The sequence below is a fragment of the Gallus gallus genome, chromosome 1, assembly GCF_016699485.2.
Source record: "Gallus gallus isolate bGalGal1 chromosome 1, bGalGal1.mat.broiler.GRCg7b, whole genome shotgun sequence".
NCBI lineage: Eukaryota > Metazoa > Chordata > Aves > Galliformes > Phasianidae > Gallus > Gallus gallus.
In genome coordinates, this window is record NC_052532.1 from 124386821 (window position 1) to 124411207 (window position 24387).

Below are 24387 nucleotides of genomic sequence, written 5' to 3' on the forward strand. Positions count from 1 at the left end.
ATTAATAGCAGCTCTTTGGAGAGTGTAAATTAAAAGAAAGTGGCTGTGAAGTTTCATAAAATATTCTTCAATTTATGTACATTCTGAGGTATTTGGTAATGTCTTTATGTCATTGCTCTTACTGTTAAATGGCCAAGCATTTAATTGCGACTTGTGTCATCAGATCTTGACTCCAACTGATCATTAGTAATCCTCTCCAGTTTACAGGCTTGAATGCCCGCTCTTGGAAATTAAGGCCAGAGATTCACAGTGGTGCACGGGGGGAGAATTTTGAGCTGTTTTATACTCCAAACTTAAACAGACAAAACAACTAACAAACAACAAAATGACACCAAAACCCTACTCTGTTAAAATTAGGCTCATTGTGTCTAGGTACAGTGGTGGTGTTCTTAAACATAATGAATTCTAGTTTTCTGTACGTTGCCTTTTGTTCATTATTTACAGCGCTCTGAAAGACTGGTAGATGGGCAGATAGAAAATGTGCTGGCTACAATGGTGGAAGCTACAGGTTGATCCAAGTTCATAGCTGTTTAGTGGTTAGTTAATCTCTGGGGATGGAGATCATCCTCCACCTACTTCTCTGGACAACCTGTTCCAGTGCTCTGCTACCCTTATGGTAAATAAAAACTTCTCCCTGATATCCAGTCTAAATCTCCCCTCTTTTAGTTTGAAACCATTTGCCTTTGTCCAATCACAGCAGACCCTGCTAAAGAGTCTGTCCCCTTCCTCCTTACAGCCCCTCTGTAAATTGGAAGCGGGTCAAGCCAGTAAGGCTGTTGCCATCGCACCATATCACTGTGGTACAGTGTGTGTACTCCGTTAGGGCTTTCTGCTTGGAGCAGTGCAGTGGCTGTGAAGTCCCAGGCTGCTGCTTGATAAATCTCTGTGGAGTGACCCAAACCGTACCGCGCTCTGTCTAGCCGCAGTTACGTCAGGTTTGTGGAGGCTCAGTGGTGGAATGGAGTTTGGCAGATTCTTGCTGACCCAAAGGTCTTACAGGAAATTTAGAGTCCCCAAATGTGGGAACAGAACCTGCAAGTATCTGTAAACTTGGCCGCAGAGAGAAAATGACCACATCCATTAAAACATGAGATAGTGTATCTCCCACGCACTGAAGAAAACAAAAATGCAAAACCAGACTATGTAAAAGCATTATCCAGTATGTCTAAAAACAGCACTGTATGTGTTTCTCCTTCTATTTAAGGACTATTTAACATAAATTGATGTTATCTAACTCCACATGCCTCTGCTGAGGGAATGTTGTTCTGAGTGTGCAGGATGTTCATGCTGACTTGAAAGGCTGAAACACTTTGCCTCTTTCTCTGAAAAGTGCAGGAAAGAGAGAATACGATTTCCCATGCTACCTTTTACTTCTTCCCTAGATCAGGCATGTGTCATAAGCAAGCAGACAAGCAAAACCAGTCTTTTATTAGAACAAATTTGGAAGGGGAGGGGGATAAGATTAAAGCCCCTGAAGACATCTGAGCTTCTGAAGCCCATTGCCGCTTTGCATCACAAATACTCAGGCTGCTCTGGGTTTTACACTGTATGAAAGCTAACTGGAAACCTTTGATCTTTCCTGTTGATATAAACCCGTTATTTCTCAGTTAAACCTTGGGGTCCGGTCACCTTCTGTAGACTTTGAATGGGAATGAGTCTCCCCACTGAAATCTGGAAGGTTGAGGCTGGATGGAGAGCAGTAAACTCTGTTTTTAGTAAATATCACTGTTCCCAGTTTTCTTGTTTCCCTTGCACCTGGCAAGGGTACAGAGGCTATTCCTGAATGTCAAAGCAGCTCTTCTTAGAAGATGACTCTTCCTCTGGCTACTGGTCATCTGTTAATAAGTTGATTTGTGAATTCATTCACATTCTGAGCCCATAGAAATGGTTTAGTAAGCATGTTTGGGGAACTGATGTAAGAGCACATCTCAAGAGCTATGTATTTATTAAACTGACTGGCATGTAGATTAATCGGTCTAGACAGCTCACTAGTGAAGTAAATTTTCACCTGAAATGTTGTGTCAAGGTAAAATTCCTTCTTTCTCTTTCCAAATTTAGCATAAAGTCATTTTTAATATGGACACAAGTTGCAATGTAAATATGTTTGAGTCATTTCAAGTTCATGTTTTACAGTAAAGGTAATCACAGAATGGCCTGGGTTGGAAGGGACCTCAAGGATCATGAATCTCCAACCGCCCCCCACCGCAGGCAGGGCCACCAACCTCCCCATTTAATACCAGACCAGGCTGCCCAGGGCCCCATCCAACCTGGCCTTGAACACCTCCAGGGACAGGGCATCCACAGCCTCTCTGGGCAGCCTGTGCCAGCACCTCACCACTCTCATAGTGAAGAGCTTCCCCCTGACATCCAACTTAAATCCTCCCTCCTTCAACTTAAAACCATTTCCCCTTGTCCTGATGTTATCTACCCTTTTGAAAAGTTGACTCCCCTCCTGTTCATAGGCTCCCTTTAGGTACTGAAAGGCTGCAATGAGGTCACCCTGTAGCCTTCTTTCCTCCAGGCTGAACAAGCGCAGCTCCTTCCGCCTGTCTTTGTAGGAGAGGTGCTCCAGCCCTCTGATCATCTTAGTGGCCCTCCTCTGGACCCTCTCCAACAGCTCCCTGTCTTTCTTGTACTGAGGGCTCCAGGCCTGGACACAGTACTCCAGATGGGGCCCCACAAGAGCAGAGTAGAGGGAGACAATCACCTCCCTGTTCTTAGTGGCCACCCCTCTTTTGATGGAGCCCAGGATACCATGTGCTTTCTGAGCTGCAAGAGCACACTGCTCGCTCATGTTAAGTTTGTCATCCATGAGGACCCCCAGGTCCTTCTCTGCAGGGCTATGCTTAAGGACAGTCTTTATATAAGCCTAGGATTCCTCCGGCCCAAGTGCAAAACCTTGCACTTTGCTGTACTGATGATTATTTCTTGTAGGGTTACAGCTTGTTGCCATGTTGTCTTCCTGACCTCTGAGGTGAGAGCCGTAGAGTTAGGGATGTGTGATGGGACAGACAGGTGGCTTAGCAAGTGTCCAAGTGCAGAGCCCGCTGGCTCCAAAACCTTGCCAGGAGGTTGAGCAGCTTCCCTTCTTGAGTGCTGTCTCCTGTGGACCCTGTGGTACTGCTTCTTTCTGTTGTCACTGAAACCTCCTTACTGCTTCTCTTCCTTCCAAAGTTGCATCTCCCTACTGGTGACTTTGTGTTGTTTTTCTTTTCTGAAGACAGACGGAAAAAAGAGTTAGGAGTGTTCTCCATTTACGTAAGTATACGTATTTATGCATGCGTTCATACCTTCAACGCTGTGAGAGGTGGGTCATTAAATGCAATAGCTATTCAGAAAATATGGTTTAGTAACAGATATATTCCTTCTCACAAGTTTCATCCTTTTATAATCAGAGACCATGAAAGCTTTCTAATAAATGGAGTTGCTGTATCAAAGTTAAGTGGGGTTGGAAGTCACCGAAGATTGCCACTTTCTGGGTTCTCAGGAAGCTATTGAAACTGATTTTGTGCTAGCATAGAAAATCTAATGACAACTATCATCCAGTTTTGAGAGGAACAGGAAAGCAACGGTAGATGGTGTTGGCTAGGCACACGATAAATAAAACACAACTTTCACCTTTTCACTGCAAGCTTTGCCTCGTGCTGACTGGTCCAGCCTCACTGTTTTCCTGTACTCTTCCATCTGCTCAGCTGTGTCCAGCTGTTGTTTCCTTTCCTGTGCTTGAAATATGCTCTTACTCCAATGGTGTGTTTACAGACAGGACAGACTCTGCTGCAGCGTCTCTGCTGATATCTGTGTCTGAGAGAACTGGTCATGTTTAGACAGGAAATTTAGCTCAAGTATAATGCTAGGCTAATGTGACACTGAGCCCGCCTGCTTCGTGGAAAGCAGGATTAGTGTGTCTCCATTCAGATGTGAAAAAAGCTCTAGAATTTTATTCCTTGAAGCAGAGACTGTTATTATTACTGCTATTGCTAACTATTTGTATACCTCACTTGTAATGACCTGATCCATGACCGTAATGCAAGGTAACTATAAGCAGTTGAAATGTGAAAGAGCAGCAGATGCCAAGAGCAACTAAGACTGCAAAGGGGAAGAGGGGATGGTAAGAAAAATATTATTCCTTTAAACATTTGCGAATGTATTTTGTATAACATGCTATATATATGTGTGTGTTTGGGTATGTATATGTATACATATGCAACCCTCGTAAAAAAAAAAAAAAAATAGACCCTAGTTTTTGTAAAGCTCTTATTAACTTTGACTTAATCCAGTGTCAGTTTCAGGTGACGATTACAGACAAGCAGCTGAAATAACAGCTTTGCTTCAGTTTTAAAAATAATGTTATTTCTGGAAATAAGCTTGTTGCTCATTTCTCACAAGCAGCTATTTTTCTGGTGCTTATCTGTGTGTGTGTGTGTGTGTGTGTTGGCGAGATAGATAGAGCAGCATACATGCATCTGACTAGTAAGTTTTTATTAAATTTTCCTTACAGAATGTATTCCTTTGGATGCTTATGTTTAAGAAAAGGTAGGTCTTATTGCTTATCAGAATTTCACGCTGAATTTAAGGCTGGTATTATTACTAAAGGTATTTCATGAAGTCATTTCCTATCCGAATTCCAGAAAACTCCCCAGCACCAAGCTCGGAGTGTGTTGTGTTTGTAAGTGCATAACAAGCAGGAGTCCACAGTAGCATCACAGCTTAATATTGATAATTAATATTCTGTGTTTTTAAATTCTTTTATGGAGTTTTCTCATGAGCAGCAGTGTTTCTATGACAATAACAAAACGCAAATATTTCTCAATGGATAAATGCCTAATGATACAGTGGGGAGGACAGCAGCATTTTGGTCATGAGATGGGCACATGTCTAGTTGTAGGGTGGGACAGATGCTGAGGCAACCCTTATTTCATGTCCTAGCGCTCACATGCACTCCCATGCACTGCCCTGGCCAGATGTGCACTACTGACTCAGTGGGGAGGGCCAGCACTTTGCCATGCAGAGATGTACTTCATCTGCATCATCAGGATGGGACCACGAAGCTTTCAGAAAATAGAGCAGCTGAAAAAAATGGCAAATAATCCAGACAAATGGTTAAGCAGACCAGATCCAAGCTGTTGTAGCTCGAGCTTCCCTGCTGTTAAGTACAGTGTTATAAACATGGACTGATCCATAAATAGATGTCACGGTATAACTGGGGCTGCAGTCAGCCTTCTATCTTCCCACAGTACAAAATAAAATTTGACTGAGGAAATTCTCTGTTGATGAAGAGTGGTATTTTGGGAACTGATACTATAGTTAACATTCTAACCATAGCTCACAGCTGAATTTCTATCAGGCTCTACAGGGAAGGCTTTGACTTAGTTCACCATTACTGTTCCTCAGTTTTTCAATAATTATTCAAGATCTTGGAATTTCATAGTTGTTTTTTTTTTTCATCATAATTCTGTCTATGGTATTAAAATGTGATTATGCTGTTCTTTGTTGAAAGTCATTATTTTAATACGGGAAGTTCTTGATATCCACATGTGCATCAGGATGTCTGACAGATTTTATATGCATTCTACTTTGCTTGCAACAACAAAAGTACTTTCTTTGAATTGAAGTTATATACTTTAAGAAGGCTTGTTTGTTTGTTTGTTTTAACAAACTACTTTTAAAGGAGATGGAGTAGGAACAGTTTGTGCAATTGCAGTGCATCGCCTTTAAGGAGCAGCAGCTCCACATAAAATGGAGAGAATGAAAATTCAGAGCAGAAAAGAAAGTGACTTTGCTATTTTGGTACTACTATATGTGATCATATAGTTTAAGCTTTTTTGCAATTCCTTGCTTTATCCTGAAGCTGTTTACTCCTCTTTCTTTTTTGAAAACGGGAAAGAAAAAGGGCTTGTGCTGTAGTACATGCATGACTCATTATGCTTCTTTTAGGGAGAAGGAACTTGTTGTACCCCGGTACATATTCAGAAGTAGACAACCTACAAGGCTCAGACAGTTGATGGTTTTTTTTCTCCTATCAGACCATATTCATGCACCCTTCCTGTCTAAGGAAATGGGGATAAACTTCAGGAGTGGGACATGTGGAGATGAGAGAGACTTTTTGGCTTGTAGTTAAAGCAGAAGACAGAATGAAATGTTGTCAGATAGTTACATGTTCAAAAGAACAGGTTAAATTTTCGGTTTATGATGGACAGACACTATCTCACAGATTGAAAATCTGAAGACATGAAAACCATTAAAGAGGACTATTTTAGTAACTGTTTTTGTAACTATTTTAGTAACGGTAGGTCGGTTCTTTTCTCTCATTTTGTAATTTCTCTTTTTTAAAGTGTCACTTCCTTTATGTGTGCTAAACCTTGACTGGAACATGTATCCTTTTACAATCATTTTTAATGAAATACTGTAATACTTGATGAAACAGAGTGACTTGTTGTACGTTATCACTGTTCTAGAGCAAAGCAGAAAAATTCCAACTAAAAAAGGGATACCGAAAGTGAAATAAAACAGAAAATGCTAATGGAACAGCAAAACTTGCTAATACAATTCATAGTGTCCCTTGAAACATTAAGCTGTAGATAGTTGAGGAAGTGTTATAGGAATATGAATCATAGAATCACAGAATTACTCAGGTTGGAAAGGACCTCAAAGATCAAGTCCAACCACAACCTAACCATAGTACCCTAACAACCCTCCGCTAAATCAGATCTCTGAGCACCACATCCAAACGGCTCTTAAACACATCCAGGGATGGTGACTCAACCACCTCCCTGGGGAGCCTGTTTCAGTGCTTAACCACCCTTTCTGTAAAGAAGTGTTTCCTGATGTCCAATCTAAACCTGCCCTGGCGCAACTTGAGGCTATTTCCCCTCGTCTTCTCACCTGTCACCAGTGAGAAGAGAACTACCCCGCTCTCACTGTAAATACCTTTCGGGTACTGGAAGAGAGCAATAAGGTCTCTCCTCAGCCTCCTCTTCCCCAGACTAAACAGCCCCAGCTCCCTCAGCCTCTCCTCATAGGGCTCATTTTCCAAGGCCTTCACTAGCCTCATTGCCCTTCTCTGGACCTGCTCCAGTACCTCCATGAAGAAACCTTTTGCTTGATCACTGGTCTTATGAGCTGGCTATCATATTTAAAATGCTGTGTATAAAGAGTTTGGGTTTTTTTTTTTTTTGTTATCTGGATATTTTTGGATAGGGATAATTAAAAAAAAAAAGTTAGAATGGCCATAACAGTAGCTGTGTATCATGTTTTTTAGAATGCACTGGAGTCCCAGATGCATTCATTGATTTCTAAACTTTAGCGATGAGCATAATCATGTAATCAGTTACAGAGATTGTCAGTCAGTGCTGCTTAAATAACATTCCAATGTTCGCATCATACAGAATATTGCACTCCTGAGATGGGGCCTGAATCATCAGCAGAACATGCTGAACAGTGATGAACGAAGAGCTCTCCCTCTATGTATGATGGTGACAAGAAGAATACATCTTTCTCTTATCTTTGTTTTCAGGCAAATTATGATAAGCAGCCTCTTGCATAGTTTGCAGGCTGTGATTATGCCTCCTGGGAACATACTGTGCGCATGAACTCCTCACTGAGCTGCAGAAGACCTGAATTTTGAGCACGTGTAGAATAACAGAATGTCCTGAATTGGAAGGGACCCACAAGGATCATCAAGTCCAACTTCTGGTTCCACAAAGGGACACGCAAAATTCAAACCCTATGTCTGAGGGCGCTGTCCAGATACTCAATGAACTCTGGCACTCGGGGCCATGCCCACTGCCCTCTGGTGCACACCCTGTCCCTAACCCCCAGCTGCCCCTCCCCTGACACAGCTCCATGCCTTTCCCTTGGGCCCTGTCGCTGTCACATAGAGCAGAGCTCAGTGCTGCCCCTCCGCTCCCTCTGGGGAGCCACTGCTGCTATCAGGCCTCCCCTCAGCTCCTCTGCGCACCCAGGGGCCTCAGCCTCTCCTCACACACCTTGTCCTCCACACCCTTCACCATACTAGTATCCCTCCTTTGGACACTCTCTAATAGTTTCATGTCCTTGAGTAAGTAGTACGGGAGCTGACAGTCATTTCTCCCAAACTTGTGCAAGATAAGTCAATGACAAGTGAATGTGGAATGTGAAGGCAGAAGGGATCCAGATGATACTATTCCATGTAACGTCTTCATGTAGAATGTGCACATTTGCAGGTCCTAGTGGAGCAGTTTAATACCTGCCTGTAGCTGCATGGCCTGTGCCTCATGGCTGCTGTAGACAAGAAAAACATAACGCACAGTGTGATGTTGCCATTTTTTCTTTAATGTAGAAGAATGATGTGACTTAAATTGATTAAAGAATGTAGCATGGATGTCCAATAATGGACAACTCAACGAGGATTTGCCAGCTGTATAGAAGCAATGAATTTCTAGGGTCAGTAATGTCTTAATGCAATGTGCCCACGTATGTGAAAGCACATCTGCATATGGTACCATAACAGCAGGGGTACTCCTTGAATTTTGGATGAGGATCCTCAGCGAGATTCTCAGGTAATCTTTACTGGTGAACTGATAGAACTGCTTGCTTTGCTTTGTAATTAAGAACTTTGCATATTAATAAGACCCTGAACTGCCACACCTGTTACGGATGACGGTCTTACAGTGTGAGTTTGGGAACCTTAGTCCAACTTGTAATAGCTCTTGTCAGTAGCCCTGGAGGTTGTTTCTTTAGTCTTAAGTCTGACATTCAAAATGCTGTGAGGTGTCTATGGAGCACCGTGTATTTCTTTATTCTGTACAGAAGATCTGCAGATGATAAGAGATAGTAAAAAGCAAGTTATATCCCAGTTCCTTCATGAGCATTCACTAGCATAGCAGCCCAAGTCTTTGTCATGTAAGCGCATGAATCTGGGTAAACTATAGGGTACTATAGAAATAAGGGATATGATGAATGAGAGCCAGTGGCAATGGAAGCGTGAATGGAAGACTGGGCATAGGGAAGCAAAACTGCATAGGCACAAGATGCAAAAGATAGAGAGACAAGATGCAGAAGAAAAATAGGATATGGGAATAGTCCGACAATCTGAAAAAGGTAGGAAAAAAATATTAGCTGGCTTGGCATTCCTGATAGAAAGATCAGCTGTCAAGTACTATTTAGATATTACTCTTGATGGACAGAACTGGGAGCCAATCATGACCGCCCTCATTGCACCTGGCCTAATTGTAGCAAAGCACAGAATTGTAGGAGTTGGAAGAGATCTCTGGAGATCACCTAGTCCAACTCCCTTCTAAAGCAGGTTCCCTGCAGCAAGTTACACAGGAAAGTATCCAGTTGGGTTTTGAATATCTCTAGGGAAGGAGAATCCACAGCCTCTCTGGGTAGTGTGTTCAGTGCTCTGTCACCATCACAGTAAAGAAGTTTTTCCTCATGTTCAGATGGAACTTCCCGTGTTCCCGTTTCCGTTTGTGCCCGTTGACCCTTGTTCTGTTGCTGGGCACCACCAAAAGGAGTTGGGTCCCAGCCTCTAGACACCTCCCCTTTAGGTATCCACAAGCATTGATAAGATCCCCTTTCAGACTTCTCCAGGATCCTTTTTAGGTTGGGGAACAGATGGATTTGAATGCTTACAGTTCAAACCAGTGGCTGTGTGTCCCTGGTGCAAAGAGTCGAGTGACCTTGTTTGTGCTATGTAGTCAGGCCAATATGCAGCTGTTTCCATTGTAAACACTCATATAAAACTGGTTTCAGGGTATGCTTGTGCATATTACACTGTAATTAATGTTGTCTGAACACACATTTTAACCACTCTTCCATGGGTGCCTAAACGCTTTCTGCTAGCAGAAGCAGAACAAACACACTGTACCTTTTTTTTTTTCCCCTGTTCATTTTTGCCCTAGCAGAGAACAGGCTGGTGGTAGGGAGGCATGAATACAGTGCTTCCAGCGCAGAAGAAATAACCTGTAAGGAGAAGTAGCTAGTTGGTTCTGGTTGTTGCTGTGTGATGGGAGCGCACCCACCTGGCTGCTCAGGGTGCAGAGCTGCTGCCATGGTGGTGTGACGTGGGGTCAGGACAGGTGGCCTGTGTGGAACCATTAACCCTCCAGTTCACAGTATACTTAACAGTAACAGTAAGATGATAAAACTATGATAGGAAGAAGCAAGCGTATCTAAGTCTGAAATAGTTTTAAGGGACTGGGATTTTACATATTCTTGAATACAATCTGTGCAGTATTACGTTGCTCTCTTTTTAGACAGCATAATCTTCCCATTAGGTAAGAGAACAGATTTGTTTGAGTTCAGTGTTTCTGGTTTTAAGATCTATTAGGCAGCAAAATGGTTTTAAGCATCAAATTTCAGCTAGAAATAGGATGGAGCTGCTGGGGATAGAGGTGGTAAGGTGGCAGAGTGGGAAGGACCTCTAACACTCTGCAGGCATCCCGCCCTGGCTACTGTCCTCAAACACATAAGGGCTGCCCAGGGATCCTGGATTAGCATTAATGTTGTCGTGCTTCACAAACAGAAGTAATATATTTTCACTTTCTCATGAGATTTTCTCTAGGAGCGTGTGATTTGTTCTTCTTCTGGCAGAGCTGTCTCAAGGGCTCTCTCTGTGCCACTGATTTCCCATCTTTTCTTGGTTTGTAGCCTATTCAGATGTCTTCATTAGAGAGGAATTTCATACTGCTGACAGAAAGTTTACTCTTACTGCAGGGCTGGGATTCCCCAGGGGTAGCTAAGAAGCTGAGGGTGTGGAGAGTGGCTGTCACGTTAGGTGTTGTGGATGGCATGTGCCTTTGCCCATTCTAAGGCAGAAATGTTGCTTACACGTGCTTTAGGCAGTGTTTTTCCCTTTGCAGATGTGTTTCTCACGAGGGAAAGAATGAAGGAATGAGAGGGGTAGCCAGGTGGGAGGGAATGGATGTGTAGGCATTTTGCTTAATGTAGGAAGATGCAGCGATGAAATAAGCTTAACAGAGCTGTGTTCTCTAGGATACCAAGAAAGAATTGGAAAAAAGGATGAAGTGGAAAAAAAGAAGAAGAAGAGATAGGAAAAACATCATTAAAAAATTCTTTTCAAATAATTTTACATGAATGGAGATGTCAGAAAAAATTATGTCAAGTTGGACTTAGACAGTGATGGTATAAAGACCATGTAACCAATGTACCTTCTTTCATCCCCTTCCAGTCTTCCAGTGTGTTAAAATAAGAAGTGATTTATGTCTTCAGCTCAAAAATGACTATTAATTTGCCTAGCTCAGCCACGTTTATGGCTGATGACTGCATGATCTTTATGGAGACAGCAGAGAAGAAACTTTGCAGCAGAAAGCAAGAATTCAAACATCTCTGACAAGTATACTTTGCAAGGGAAAAATGCATTCCTTGCTCTGCTTGAAGAAATGCTGTTGGATGTGGATGTCAGCGGGCCAAGCCTCTTTTGTCTCCTAGTTTTCTGTCTTCTGATCATCTCCTTTCCCTCCCACCATGATTATTTTTTGCAGATTTTATTAACTCTTGCTGGTTTCTGTGAAATTAGTGTTTGTGTAGTAAAGAGGATGTATGGTGCAGCAAATGGAAGATGATGAGGCCAAGTGGCAGGAAAGGCCTTCTGCTAGCCCTCCCACAGCCATGCTGCACAGCCAGCTGCCTGGAGCTTGGCAGGGAGATGTCCTCAAATATCTGCTGTCCAGGGACAGAATTTAGCTGTTGTAGTATTTGAGACCCAGTTGGCTGCTGACATCTGTGAGGAGCAATACCAGAGCAGAAAGAAAAAAAATCACATCCAGAGTATGCAGACACTTGCTTTAGATACGGAAAGGTAGCTTAACTTGAGCTTTCATCAACCAACTGAAGGTTAAGTATTTAAATTTAGTGGTGGTTTCAGTAGCGCTTGTTATTAGTGAAATTTGTGGAAGAGAGTTTAGCTGCTACTGGGAATTTCTTGAAATCTCCCTTAAGTTTTAGAATGCAAAGGCTCTCTTCTCTACTACTCGTCTCTACTCTGCTGTTCCTCCCTTGGGTTCTCTATAAAATCAGAGTGAATTAATTTGAGATAGAGTTAAGGCTATTAACTTTGATTCAGGATTAATAATTAGCCATTAAGCATCTTTAGAAAATGAAATATAAATATAAACAGCTATGGAAATCTTAAGTATAGAGTTGCATTGCTTTCTTACCACTCTGAAGAGTCCTGCTTTCACAAATCCAATGTTCACCTAGCTCTTTAGAAGGAAGTTTTACGTTACAGGTATCCTTGGTAATATTATGAGCATTGACAAGTCATAACCACAGCTCTAAGTACTGTACATTTGAATCCTGCCTTTTGTTTTGCAGTTTTTTTTTTTTTTTAAAGTTACCTTTGATACAGTGCATAGCAATTCTAAATGTGCTCTTACCGAAAATTATGACTGAAATAAGATCAGGTTTTCCAGTGAATGACCCTGAGGTATTTAACTGGAATAAGTTCACTGCTCTTGAGTTGTTGAGAAACAGTGCGTGAAGCATGCACATTTTTTTGCACAGATGAGAAAGTAATAAACATTTGCCAACAATGTTATGCTTTTTGAAACTCGGTAGATGAGGAGTTATGACCTTCTAGCCGTTCAGTAACCAAATCCCCATGATTCTTGAAGAAGAAAATGTCAAAATCTTTCCCAGATACCCCAAAACAAAAAGAGATTGGAAATATTTGTAGGAAAGGGAAGACTGGTAGAAAGCTCTCTCTTCAGATGCTTGCATGTTAATGGCAGTATTTATTCCAAAATAAATTTACATTTGGCACCTGCAACATGAGCTTCTTTCTCCCCATAGCATCCTGTTCATTTTTCCTTTCTTCCTACAGCCCTCTCCTCCTGCATCCTTTACTAGATGTTGATACGTCTCATCTGCTTTCTTTCTCTGACTCACTCATTTGCCCCAGTGACTCAACCCCACCTCCACATCTCCTTTATGCTCACTCCTTCAGGCTGCCTGTAGGTCACTCACCCGAAAAATGTTCCTTTACATCTCATTTCTTTTCCTTACTAAGACAAACTTGCCCAGTTATCTTAAAAAACAAGTTGTGCTCTTTATTCTCTCACTATTGCAGCTACTGCCCACCTTCCCTTTTGTTTTCATGTCAAATTCATTGATTCAGCTACCAGGAGTTATTTTTCTTCTGTTCTGCCTGGATTTCTTCCAGGCTGGCTCTCATCCTTGCCACATCTCATCTTGCCCATCATCTAAATGTTCTCAACCAGCGTCCCATGACTGCCAAATAGCATTGCATTATCAGAGGGATGAACGGGGGGAACTTCTTGTCCTTGATCAGTGTGCCTTGTTTCTGCTCCTTAAATCACATATATAAGATAGAAATCTTTCAGTGCCACTGAATTCTTCATTCGGAGGTGAAAGGAAGATACTCGATTTCCTAGGAAACAGATATGGGTACTTGTGACAAAAAAGAAAGGGGCGTGTAAAATATATACTCCGGTGCTAACATTTTAATGCTTATATTGGTTTGAAATGTGCAAAAAAATGGTGAGAATATGTGATAGTCAGGGAGTGATCACAAACCCAACTTGCAAATCTCAGGTGCCTTTGAACGTACAATATTTCTCCTCACTTATCTTTACCTATGTTTCACATCAGCCTCCTGCTTAATACGGTGGATTATGCTCTGACGTGGGAAAACATGGAGGTATTTGTGGGTTTTGTTTTGTTTTGTTTTTAAAACTGGGTGTGCTGTTCCCCTTTGATACAATTCTTGGGCTTCTGATTCTTGGGTATTCATTTGAATGTGTTAACATAGAAGGAAGTTGTAGCTGTGCAGTATGCATTTGTAAATGACCTGAACAGATAAACTTATTGAGATTTACTGAGTTACTGGAGTACTGTAGTGTCTTATTTATCCAGCTACTTTAAAGTTTTCTTTAGATAAATAAGCTGAAGTGTCTCACCTGAAGAAATGTTGGTATCCTTTGTAAGCAAGACGGGGATACTTGTAGTTAGTTCATAGTACTCATGAGTCATCAGTAAGAAATTTAGGAAAGTTGAGACAAAAATATCTGTAAGGATATGCAGGTCCATCTTATCCGGGTTAATTTAGTGACCTAAGCTGGAGTTAATTAGGAGTATTTCAAGTATGGATATTACTATGCATTTGTTCTTCGGAAACAGAAGGAAAAGCATCATTTTTTTTTTTTTTTTTCCCTTTCTCTATATTTTTCTCAGGTCAAGTATGATGCAAAGTTATTTGCAATTGTCTTGAACACGATTTCCTACTAAACGGCTAGAAATAGCTACCACAAAGTCTTTTCAAAGTAGCCCTAAAGCAGAGATTTTTCAGCCTTCATGCTAATTGAATTACAGACACAAGGAGTTGAAATACAGCTCAGTTTATGTGATTGATGATAGTATTTTACTGTCAAAAAACCACACTCGTGTCTTCAACATTATTGAAGACAGAAGGCAGTCATTTTGGAATGTTAACAATGGGTGATGGCCTGTGTTTTCTGAAGAATGGTTCTCTGATTCTTCAATGATGACAGGTGCTCAGCTGTAATGATAGGAAGCTCCATATGCAAAATTGTCCACAAATATTAACTTGCAAAAAGTTACGTCTTTGAAAAGGAAGCTGGCCTGACTGGAGCTCAGCTCATAATAATGATAGAATGGGTTTTATGTCCAAAGCTTTGAAGTATATATCAGTACATGTCTTTCTGTAAGGCAGGTGAACAGGGTCACTTGGGCACCATTGCTTGTTCCAGGTTAGAAGGAAAACCAAAAAATCCCATTCAGTTTGTGCTGATTTTACTCACAGTTAACGTGTCCATGCAATTCCTTGGGTAGAGATTTATAGAAGTTTTAGCAGTACAGGCTTTCCTTGCTCTAGTTTCATATAAACGCAACCCCAAATGCACAGACCCGAGTGAGAGGATAAAAAGGTTACAGTGGTTAAAATAAAAGAGTGGTTAAAATAAAGGAGAAAAAAGAGAACAACAAAAAGGTAAAACTGCTGTTAGTACACAGGCTCTGGAACACAAGCCTTTTTAAGCTGGGTCTCTTACCAGCTTAAGGAGGGAGGCTTTGTGCAGCGGAAGGACATGCTTTCCTCCTGGCCTCCTCCAAGTGCTGCCATGGCCTCCCTCCTTCCCAGTGGGGGCATTTCACCAAGGAAACTCTTATGTAGGGTGTGAGAGCTGGCAGGTCAGTGACTAAGCTGCAGCCTTACGTAAAGAGTGAGCTGCAGATAAGAGGTGACGGAGATATGCTGACTTCTGTTATTGGAGAATTGATGCTTTGCAAGGAGGAGTTGTTGCTAAATTCGTTGAATCAGCTGTGGTCACAGCCTGAGAGTGAAACTTTGGAAAGCCCTGTTTGGACCAGCTGAAGTAATTAATGCTCATTATCCAGGACTGGGTCCAGAGTAGGGAAAGTTACGGTGCGTTATCTCTGTTGCCTAATGTCTGTGTGTGATAACTATTGGTGATGTGAGACCTCCAAAAAAAGTTCTGGTTGCCTTCTAGGAAAGGCACTCAGCTCTTTAAAGTAACAGGCTCTTTGATATATGATAGTCCTGAGTGTTAAATGCAGCTCAAACCTTGCAACTCAAGGGCCTGCAAAATTTCTTAATCCAAATGTATGTGGAGAGCTTTCAGCCTGCTTTTTGAAGTATTTAAATGACCTGCATTGTCAGGAATATGAGCAGTTGCATGTGGTATTACAAGGGGGAATACTGGATTTAATAACAGCGCTTGTGTAGGGGCTATTAATTCTTTACAGTAGCAACCTGGGTTGAAAAGGACCACAATGATCATCTAGTTTCAACCCCCCTGCTATGTGCAGGGTCGCCAACCACCAGACCAAGCTGTCCGGAGCCACATCCAGCCTGGCCTTGAATGCTTCCAGCGATGGGGCATCCACAACCTCCTTGGGCAACCTGTTCCAGTGTGTCACCACCCTCTGGGTGAAAAACTTCTTCCTAATATCCAACCTAAACCTCCCCTGTCGCAGTTTAAAACAAATCTTTCATCTTGATGTGCCTTTCTTTTCCTTCTCATGTGTCATGGCTAAAGCATGGCTCCTCTCTTTCACCACCGCCACACAGCCCAGACAGCAGTTGTCCAATGTGCACCTAAGAAGTCAGAGTGAAAAAGCTTCCTCGCTTCCTACTGCTTCGAAAGTGTGCAGCTGAGTTAGTGTCCTGTTTATCCATCCAACTGTTTATGTATAAAATCTATGCTGGAAGAATCTCGTGCTTACACTCATTTCCTGGAAATTAATCTAGATAGACTGCAATTGGAAGGAAAGGAGCATCAACAACTGTGCTTTTAAAGCTCACTGATAAGCAAAGCTACTTTCTGCCACCTCCTAACACAAGTTAGAGAAAAGTAACAGCAGGTTTTTCACCCAGTCCTATCTGTGTTTCCTGTGCAGTATCTATGTTCGCAAGGCCAAATTCTCATGCACTGTCACAATAGTCATTTTTTCAAACATAATTATCACTGCTTTGTCACTACTGTGTCTTCATGTGATTGATGCGAGTGATAATTTCTTCAGGGTTAAAATCAGACAGACTGTAACGGAGTGTAGGAGCTCTTAACTTTGGGGGGCTTCCTATTGTCCACGTCTTGCTTTTTGCCGCCTGTCTGCAGAACAGGTTGGAGGCTGTGGGAAAGCCATTGCCCATTGTAGGGAGGTTCATCCTTGCAGAGTTGTGGGTCGAAGCAAATTCAAGTCCATCCTATTTCTTGAGGCTGAACGGTTGGGCTGTTGAGAGTGCGAGCTCCCCAGCAACAGTTGTCATCCTTGTCATTTTCCTGGGGAGGGAGGCTGAGAGATACGGTGAGCAAAAACTTGTCTTCTCTTCACAGGTTGTACAGGGATGTACTGACAGGAGATGTTTAGCCGTGGAGATGCAGCACTGTGACGCGTGTTATCTTTCAGAACCTATTAGCCAGGTTATTGTATTTGCAAACTGCTAACGATTCTGGCAAGGTGACTGAAGTGGTAGCATGGGTTTCTGTGGCTCTGATACCATGAACGTGTAGGATGGTGAATGGCTTAGGAGTGCAGGTTTGGATGTTCTTCTGCTCTTCCTTTGGGTGCTTTCAACAGACCGTAGCACAAAACAAATGGTATGTCCTGCCATCACGGAATTGCCTTAGATCTATTTTGCATCCCGAGGTTTACTTTTAAAGTTTAACATGCGAGAGATTTCCCTTGCAGTGTCCATCACTTCAGACTTCGTCTTGTGTAATTGTGAAGTTTTCTCCTCCTTAGGCTGAGAAGTGCAGAGGTTCTGGGCACATTCCAAACTTTTTGAAGTGGCTTTTTCCACTGTCAGGCGGGGTCTGGCTCAGAGTCAATTGCAGTTTCCTGGTTCTCACCCTTCCCTTTCAGGCAGACAGATGACCTGCCTTAAGGGATCAACCTTTCTTGGAAGGTGAAATTAAGCACATCAATTAAATGCTGTGACCGTAAATATTATCTGCCTGAGTACCTATGAGCATATTAATCTTGTGTTAGCACTCCCTGATGTGGTGTTTATTGATCAGTTAATTAGTATTTGCACAGTGCTTTGAAGATGACAGTGATATGTACATTTCTGTTATCATTATAGATTAGTATATTACACCAAGCCAGAAATATTGCTGAGATAATTTGTCCGTATTCTGGTGAGAGAGATGTCTGTTTATTAGGAGAGCTCAATGAGGCACTGAGTGCATCTATTCCAGTTCAAAGGGGGAAAAATGTGATAACTGCGTGGGAGTTTTAGTAGATGCACTTTTCCCTGCAGTGAGCAGGAGTGAGGATATTAATTTTCTTGTCTCCCTCTGTTCATGGGTTGTAATGTCAGCCAACTTTTCCTACTGCCCTTCTTCCCCAAAAGACTCATTGCTTCTGTTGCTTTTTGAATGCTTGAATGCCATCAGTTTAATTCATGGAAGAGGATTAAGGAAGAAGTCTATTAAGTAGTGGGGTCCATCCTGGTCCATTCAGAGAAAAAAAAAACAACCACCTTATCCGTCTTTGCAACATACAATGAAGGGGAACTCAATCCACACCGCTTCAGCATTCATCAGAGTTGGAGGTGCACGTTTCTGGTCCTTGCTTGTTACGTTTCTGATCTTTTCTGCCTACTTCACTTAGGCTTCTTTACCATTATTTTTTTTTTTCCTGGTGCCATGCTTAACTTGGTCTGAGTTCATGTTTTGCTCAATTAGATGTGAGAGAAAATGTGACCTGCTGATAATAGCAGGCATGGTTTTTCATCGTGGTGTGTGCGTATCCATTAACTAAAGGAGAAACTCACATGGGCCTGACACATGCTTGTTGCACAGACGTGAAATTAAAAAAAATAGTTGTGTGAGAAAGTCTGTGTCTGGAAATCTTCATGGCCCTCACCTTACCTTTGGTTCTGATCAGAGAGGTGCTGCACTTCTTTGGACTTTCACTGCCTTTTGACTTCTGCGCTTCCCATAATGGCAAGGAGGGCTTTGGGAGGGAAGCCTGTACAACTGGAGGAACTAGAAAGGTAATTAACCCTTCAGTCAAGGTCTGTTAATTGCCTTTTCCAAAAGAGTGAGTTCAGTTTGGGTTCCTAGCGTTGCTCTGGGCTGCACTCTTTCTTATCCCCAAGGGGGTGATTCATTCCTTAGAGGCCTTCAGAATTTTTCCTCTCTCTTCATTAAGGACCAAGTCAGGATTCAAGTGGACTTTGTCACTTGGAGATTTTCCGCTTTTTAACATAAGATAACGTGCAGATTCATTTAAGTGAACGCCACTTCACTCAGGAGATGATTTTCTGTCTGAGCTTCTTACAGGCCACGTTACCCAATGAACGGCTAATATCCGGTAGGATCCCTTAGTTCCCATTCAGTAAAGAGGTGAAGACTCCCAGGGTGGCCGCATTCCACAAACAGCTCTGGATTGCTGGGAACTCGTGTGGAGCCAAACAAAATCCTGAACTTGGTGCTTTTTCAGAGAATGTTGTTTTGCATTTGTGTCATGGTAGTATAAAAGTGATGGAAAAAAAATACCTGAGCTGCTTCATGCTGTTCTTTCTTGACATACTGTGATATTTGAAACAGATTGATTTGGTTGATCTTAGCTGTCAGGAAGAGAAATTTCCCATGGATGCTTTCAACTTGAGAATACTTGTACTTTACTTTGCTGGAATTTTTAGGCAACAATAATAAATAGTCTTCGCATGTGAACTTGTATCAAAAGAAACAGAGTTATTAATCCCTTAGGGGAAATCATAACTGTTTTGCTTTCTAGACGAATTTTATTTAATTTCGTATGGTCTGACACTGGTTTTCATCTTCTTTTTATAAGCTTTCCTTCCCTGTTTTGTTGTTTGCTTTGCATCAGTGTCCCTTTGCTTTCCCCAGAGTTTCATCTACCTCTTTCTTTTGTCTCCAGTGATATTCAGTACTGATATGTGATATCTAGGATATTCAGTACTTCTCATTCCTCTAAGCCTTCCTTGATTAAGTATCTGATAAAACTCCTCCACTTTCTTTCAGGTTCCAGGATGTGAGCGTGGTGCCCTCTGAAATCTGCTGGATGTTTCCCCTCATTCTTTCTAGTTCATTCTTTCCCTGTTTTCTTCTTCAGCCTGCCCCTTTCAGTCCCCTTAAGGTTTTTTTTCCAGTTAACAGTCTCCTGAAGAAGCCAATTGGCTGTGGCTAAAGAAAATAGTCTTTTCAGGCGCTGCTTATCTCTGCCGTGATTTCCAGCCATGTCCTATGCCAAAGAGATGTGTATTTATATGTTACCATTTTATCCAGCAGTAAGTCCGTAGCTCTAGGACGAAGAAGGAGCTCAGCAAGATGCAGGTGATTTCCTTAATTTTCTCAAGTTGTCTGCTCCATGCAGATCTTTTATGTCCGTGTGCTGTATGAGAGGCTGTATGGGAAAGGCTTTGGTGAGGCAATAGGATGTAAGTCGAGGTGTGTAATTTTCTGTCTGAGAAAGGAATGTGAAGTGAGTAGGTAAGTTTGCTCAGTGGTAAGCTGAGCTCATATGTTGCTTTACCTTTACTACATTGCAGGATGCAAGGGAATCATTCTGCACCAGGTGGGTGCCTGCAAACTGGCAAATTCTGTTTTCAAAATTAAAAACTGAAATACTCGTGGGATGAAGTTAGGAACAAGTGGCATTAGAATAGTGGGCTGCGTTTGTATAGGAGTTTATCCTTCAGGTTCACTTGCCTACAGGCAGAGGGCTATTGCCTCACCCTTCTTCCTAGTCTCATTGAGATGAGCTTGTTTGATATCTGCCCTTTTTAGTTCTGGTTCCTGATTCTTATTTCCCTAAAAGCTTAACTTTGGTTCTTAGATGCAAATGAGAGCACTTTGCCTGATCTCAATTTGAAAGTTGCTTAGCCTTTTGTTTTAGAACAAATTAGGTTTAGCATTCTCCACCTTAATCCAGTGTGCTTCTGTCTACTTGTATTCAGAGGTTAGTAACTTTTTGATCAGTATTTTAACTTCTGTCAGTTCAGCTCTGTACATTGGTTCCTCTCTTGTGTTCCTGTTTTTTCCCTTTCTTTTTTTTTCACTGCTTTACTCAGTTTCCTGAACTTCATGAAACTGAGTTTGATGTCTGTTAAAGAAGCTTTCCCTTGGGGCTGCCCTGTGTCCTAGCAGAGGGAAGGCTCCAGGGCTGCTCCCCTGCACAGGAGTCCCAGTGAGGTGCTGGCATAGTTGTTCTTGCAGGACTTGAGCTGGCATCTCAGCATAACGTCATGCCAGGCTGCATAGACAGTGGCTTTGGACAGTGCACAGAAAGAGCGTGGGTAATCTCTTGTGGAAGGGACATTTGGGTTCCTTCATAGCTGCTGCATTTTTGCTCATGTGCACAGGGTGTCCCATGTTTCACATACAGACATTCATTTCTGTAAGCTTTTCCCTGAGAACCCAGGGGCAGATACAGAACCAGTGTAAGGAGATGTGTGGAGCTTTGAACTCTGATGTCTTCAGCATGTTATGTAGTGAGGCGCTCCACATGCTGGGGTTGCAGATGGAAAGAAGGGCATAATGCCCAGGGCTTCAGTACCTACTTTCCGTTTCTCAGTGTTTCCCTATTTGTGGGACTCTGAGATAAGCTATATGTACCTTCCTAGGGCTCAACTGGACACTAAGAAGTTACCTAATAATAGAGCAACAAGTCCAGCATCAAATAAGTTCCTTGAAAGTAATAGTATTTGCTGTAAAGTTGTTTTGAAATGTTCAATGCTGTTTACTCTTTTTCTTCCATGAAGAAGGAAATTTTCAGTTTGCATAATAAACTCTTGAGTGTTTGGGCAGCATAATGTAAAGGTTGGGCTTTGCTTTAATTAGAAAAGAAAAAAAGTTGGATTGTAGTAAACTGTTTTTTTCTTTTTTTTTTTCTAGTTGATTATTATTGTTATAGATTGCTTTTTAATGAAAAGACAAGTGGGTTTGATGGAGTTCTCACCTTCTGTTGGCTTCAGGAGATGCTGCCGTGATCACTGAAGTGATAAAAGCTAGCATTTGTTAGGTCCAGCGTCACACATAAAGCACGGGAAACAGGAAAACTATGCTTTGAAGGGAGATTTTATCAGTGGTAAAACAGAGAAGTGCCAGAGCCTGATCCCTCTGCCCAGAGCCAAGTGATACGAGCATCTCACGTTGACCTGAACAGCAAACACCTTCTGCTGCAGGTTGGCCATAGACACAGGCAGATCAGGTGGGCCCTTCAAGTGTGGCTGTCAATGATGATGCTCAATGTGCTTGTAGCAGATAGAATCCCCCCTACCTTTCACCTTTAGATGGCTGTCAAGGATATTGGTACAGGCTGGGATCTGGCACCATGTATTTAATACAGGTAGCTCTTACAGTGTAAACCTGGCAAATTTAATTTAAGAATATCATAGCTACTAATGCCCCATGTGAGTTTGCCTCTTTACACACATACAAACATTTCAGGCCCTTTTGTGACACGGAGTGAGGAAAGCTGGTGATTTTAGTTCAATATTTTTGGGTTCATCTCTCAGTCTCAGGAAAAATGGATCCTTTCTGATCTCACGTGTAAGGGAAGGAGTAAAGTATGATCTTATGCTCCCTGACTGTTTGTAAAAATAGAATTAGAGGCAGTCCATGGAGATTTCATTCTGCATTTTGTCTTTACTAAAAGCCCTGGGCCTTGTTCTCACTGTCTGAGTTGAGATTTCACTTGTGAGGCAAAGTCATTGTGCTAGATATGGCCCTATTCTAAGTACTTCTTTATTTTTTTGCAAATCGAAGTTGTAAATGGTGAGGTACCATACATTCACAAACCTCACAGTAGCAGCTCTCCAGGGTAGCACCTTATTCTGCTCAACCACTGTGCTACTTTCAGTCTGAGGTGTAACACCTCGAGCTCATCTTTTAAACTCTAAGTATAGCAAAGCACATAGGTTTTCTCTTTTTTCCAAGTGTTTTTATTTTCTACTAGTTACACGCTTCTCTTTTTCCGTTTGAAGTGCTCACTAACAAGTGGGGTTAATGGAGGCATGCACTGCTGACTACAGGAGATTGATTTTTGAAAGCAAGTGAAAATGCCTAAAATACTTCTGCTTTTTTTTTTCTTATTTTTTTTTTCTATTTTTCTGTTCTATTTAACTCAGAAAATAAAGGAAAAGCATGAAATTAAAACCAGCCTTAAAAAGAGTTCTCATGCAGGGGTGATAGGGTTTGTATTTTGTCTCTTTTCCAGCAATGGTAAGAAATAAGTTCTAAGATACAAAAAGAATGAGATTTGCTTCTTTTTTCTCAAGAAAAAGAATTAATGAGCCTTAAATGGGGAAAAAAACAGCAAGCTAAAACTTCTGGAAGCTTCGTGTACTGTTAGAAGGTGTTATAATCTTGCTGCCTTCTGAAACGTGTAGTAAGCTCATACGATATTGCATGTTTGGTTGCTTTGAACCTAAAGGCCATATTATTAATGCTATCTGTTGCCAAGGCCATGATGTTAGTATGTTTATATTTTCCTGCAGGAAACAAGGTCATGCAAAGTTGAGCCTTCCCTTTGGGCAGCATTGCACAGTTGATTAAATGGATTTCTTCTTCTGAAATTCTAACTGTGTGAAGTTTTAAGAGGACAGATTCAAGACTGTATCGATATGATAGATCTTCACTAACAGATCTGATCTGACAGTCATCTGCCTTTTTTAATTACAAAGATGTTTAAGTATCTCACTTTCTGGTCCAATCTGACAGAAGCTAGATTGATGCAAATCAGTTCTGACCCATGAAGGGTGTGACTGCATGAAGAGATGCATTGATTTAACTGACTCATACTGTCTGTAATGACTTAAGCTGGGGGAAGAACCAAAGCTTTCTTACTGTTTTCCTTTGCTTTGTTGTCTGGCTGCCTTGGCTCCAGAGGAGTCCCTGACAGGGGGCACATGTGCATATGGGGACTCCCCAGCCACTGGGGTGCAACGGTGGGTTGGGATTTGCAGGATGCTGAGGCCTCTTTTGTTGTGTGCAGCTGTGTGGTTTGAGCTGGCATTGGCAGGCTTGGTAGGTGCTGCGCTAGTGGTAGAACTGGAAATAGCCTGGGAATTTACATCAGCTGGTGCTGGAGTGCCACCAAGGGGGTGTGCTGGGGTGATAGTAAGCTCTCCATTTGTAGATGTTGCTTGTAACTGGTTGGTGTTCTTGTCAGCTTCTGTCTAGTTGTAACCATTAAATGGGAACTAAAGAGGAAGAGAAAGCCATCCACTGTGCTGTGTTTTTACCTGTGTTTAAATAGATACCGTGCTGGCGCCTAGAGGCTCTCAGGAATGGCCTCTGTTATGCTGTCTAGATCATGCAGTACAAGCCCTTGGACCAAAGTTTGTCTTTTCTGTCATTTGATGGTCTGAATCTTTTCAATCTGCAACGGAACAATACTGTATTCTCCAAAATGCACGGCATCTTCTTCTTCTTATATATCTCCTCCTTCCCCAAGTGGAAGGATAATAGAATAGAAGCGTAAGGGGAGAAATGTGCATAATACTTATCAGTGTGGGACATTTATGGGCACAGTATCTCTACACCACAGTACAGTGCATTTCTGCCCACATAGAGTATTGTCTCATGAATTGTTGTCGGGCCGAGCCAGCCTGTAAACAGTTGACAATTGTCTTCCCTTGTACCTCTTCCAGATATGGGGCATGTAGGGAAGAATTTGTTTTGCTTTCTGACCCCTTGGCGGTACATGGAGTGTTTTTTCAGATGCTGTATTGCAGCACTTGTAAATGCTTGGCTTTTGGGTAACAAGTGTAATCGCTTTTGCAGGAGTAATACACCTCTCCTTGTGTAGTCATGGGCAATCATTATCTATGTTGGTCTCTCAGTGATGGAGGTTTGAGGATTGGGTGTAAGGAGAAAAGCTGAAGAAAACTGAAGTGTGATACCTGGGGTG

The 24387-nt window shown here is 42.0% G+C and overlaps 1 protein-coding gene across 5 annotated transcripts in view; it reads left to right on the top strand.

Moving 5' to 3' along the window:
- ARHGAP6 (Rho GTPase activating protein 6) overlaps positions 1-24387 on the top strand; it is a 309403-nt gene that overhangs the window by 199686 nt on the left and 85330 nt on the right. The window contains exon 1 of one of the 5 annotated variants that reach the window (XM_040662392.1): positions 19715-19808. The exons of the other annotated variants lie outside the window; for them this stretch is intronic. Within the exon in view, the coding sequence (XP_040518326.1) occupies positions 19803-19808 (6 nt within the window). The 5' untranslated portion in view covers positions 19715-19802. Of the gene's footprint in view, positions 1-19714; positions 19809-24387 lie in introns of those variants that run through there. 5 annotated transcript variants of the gene reach the window in all.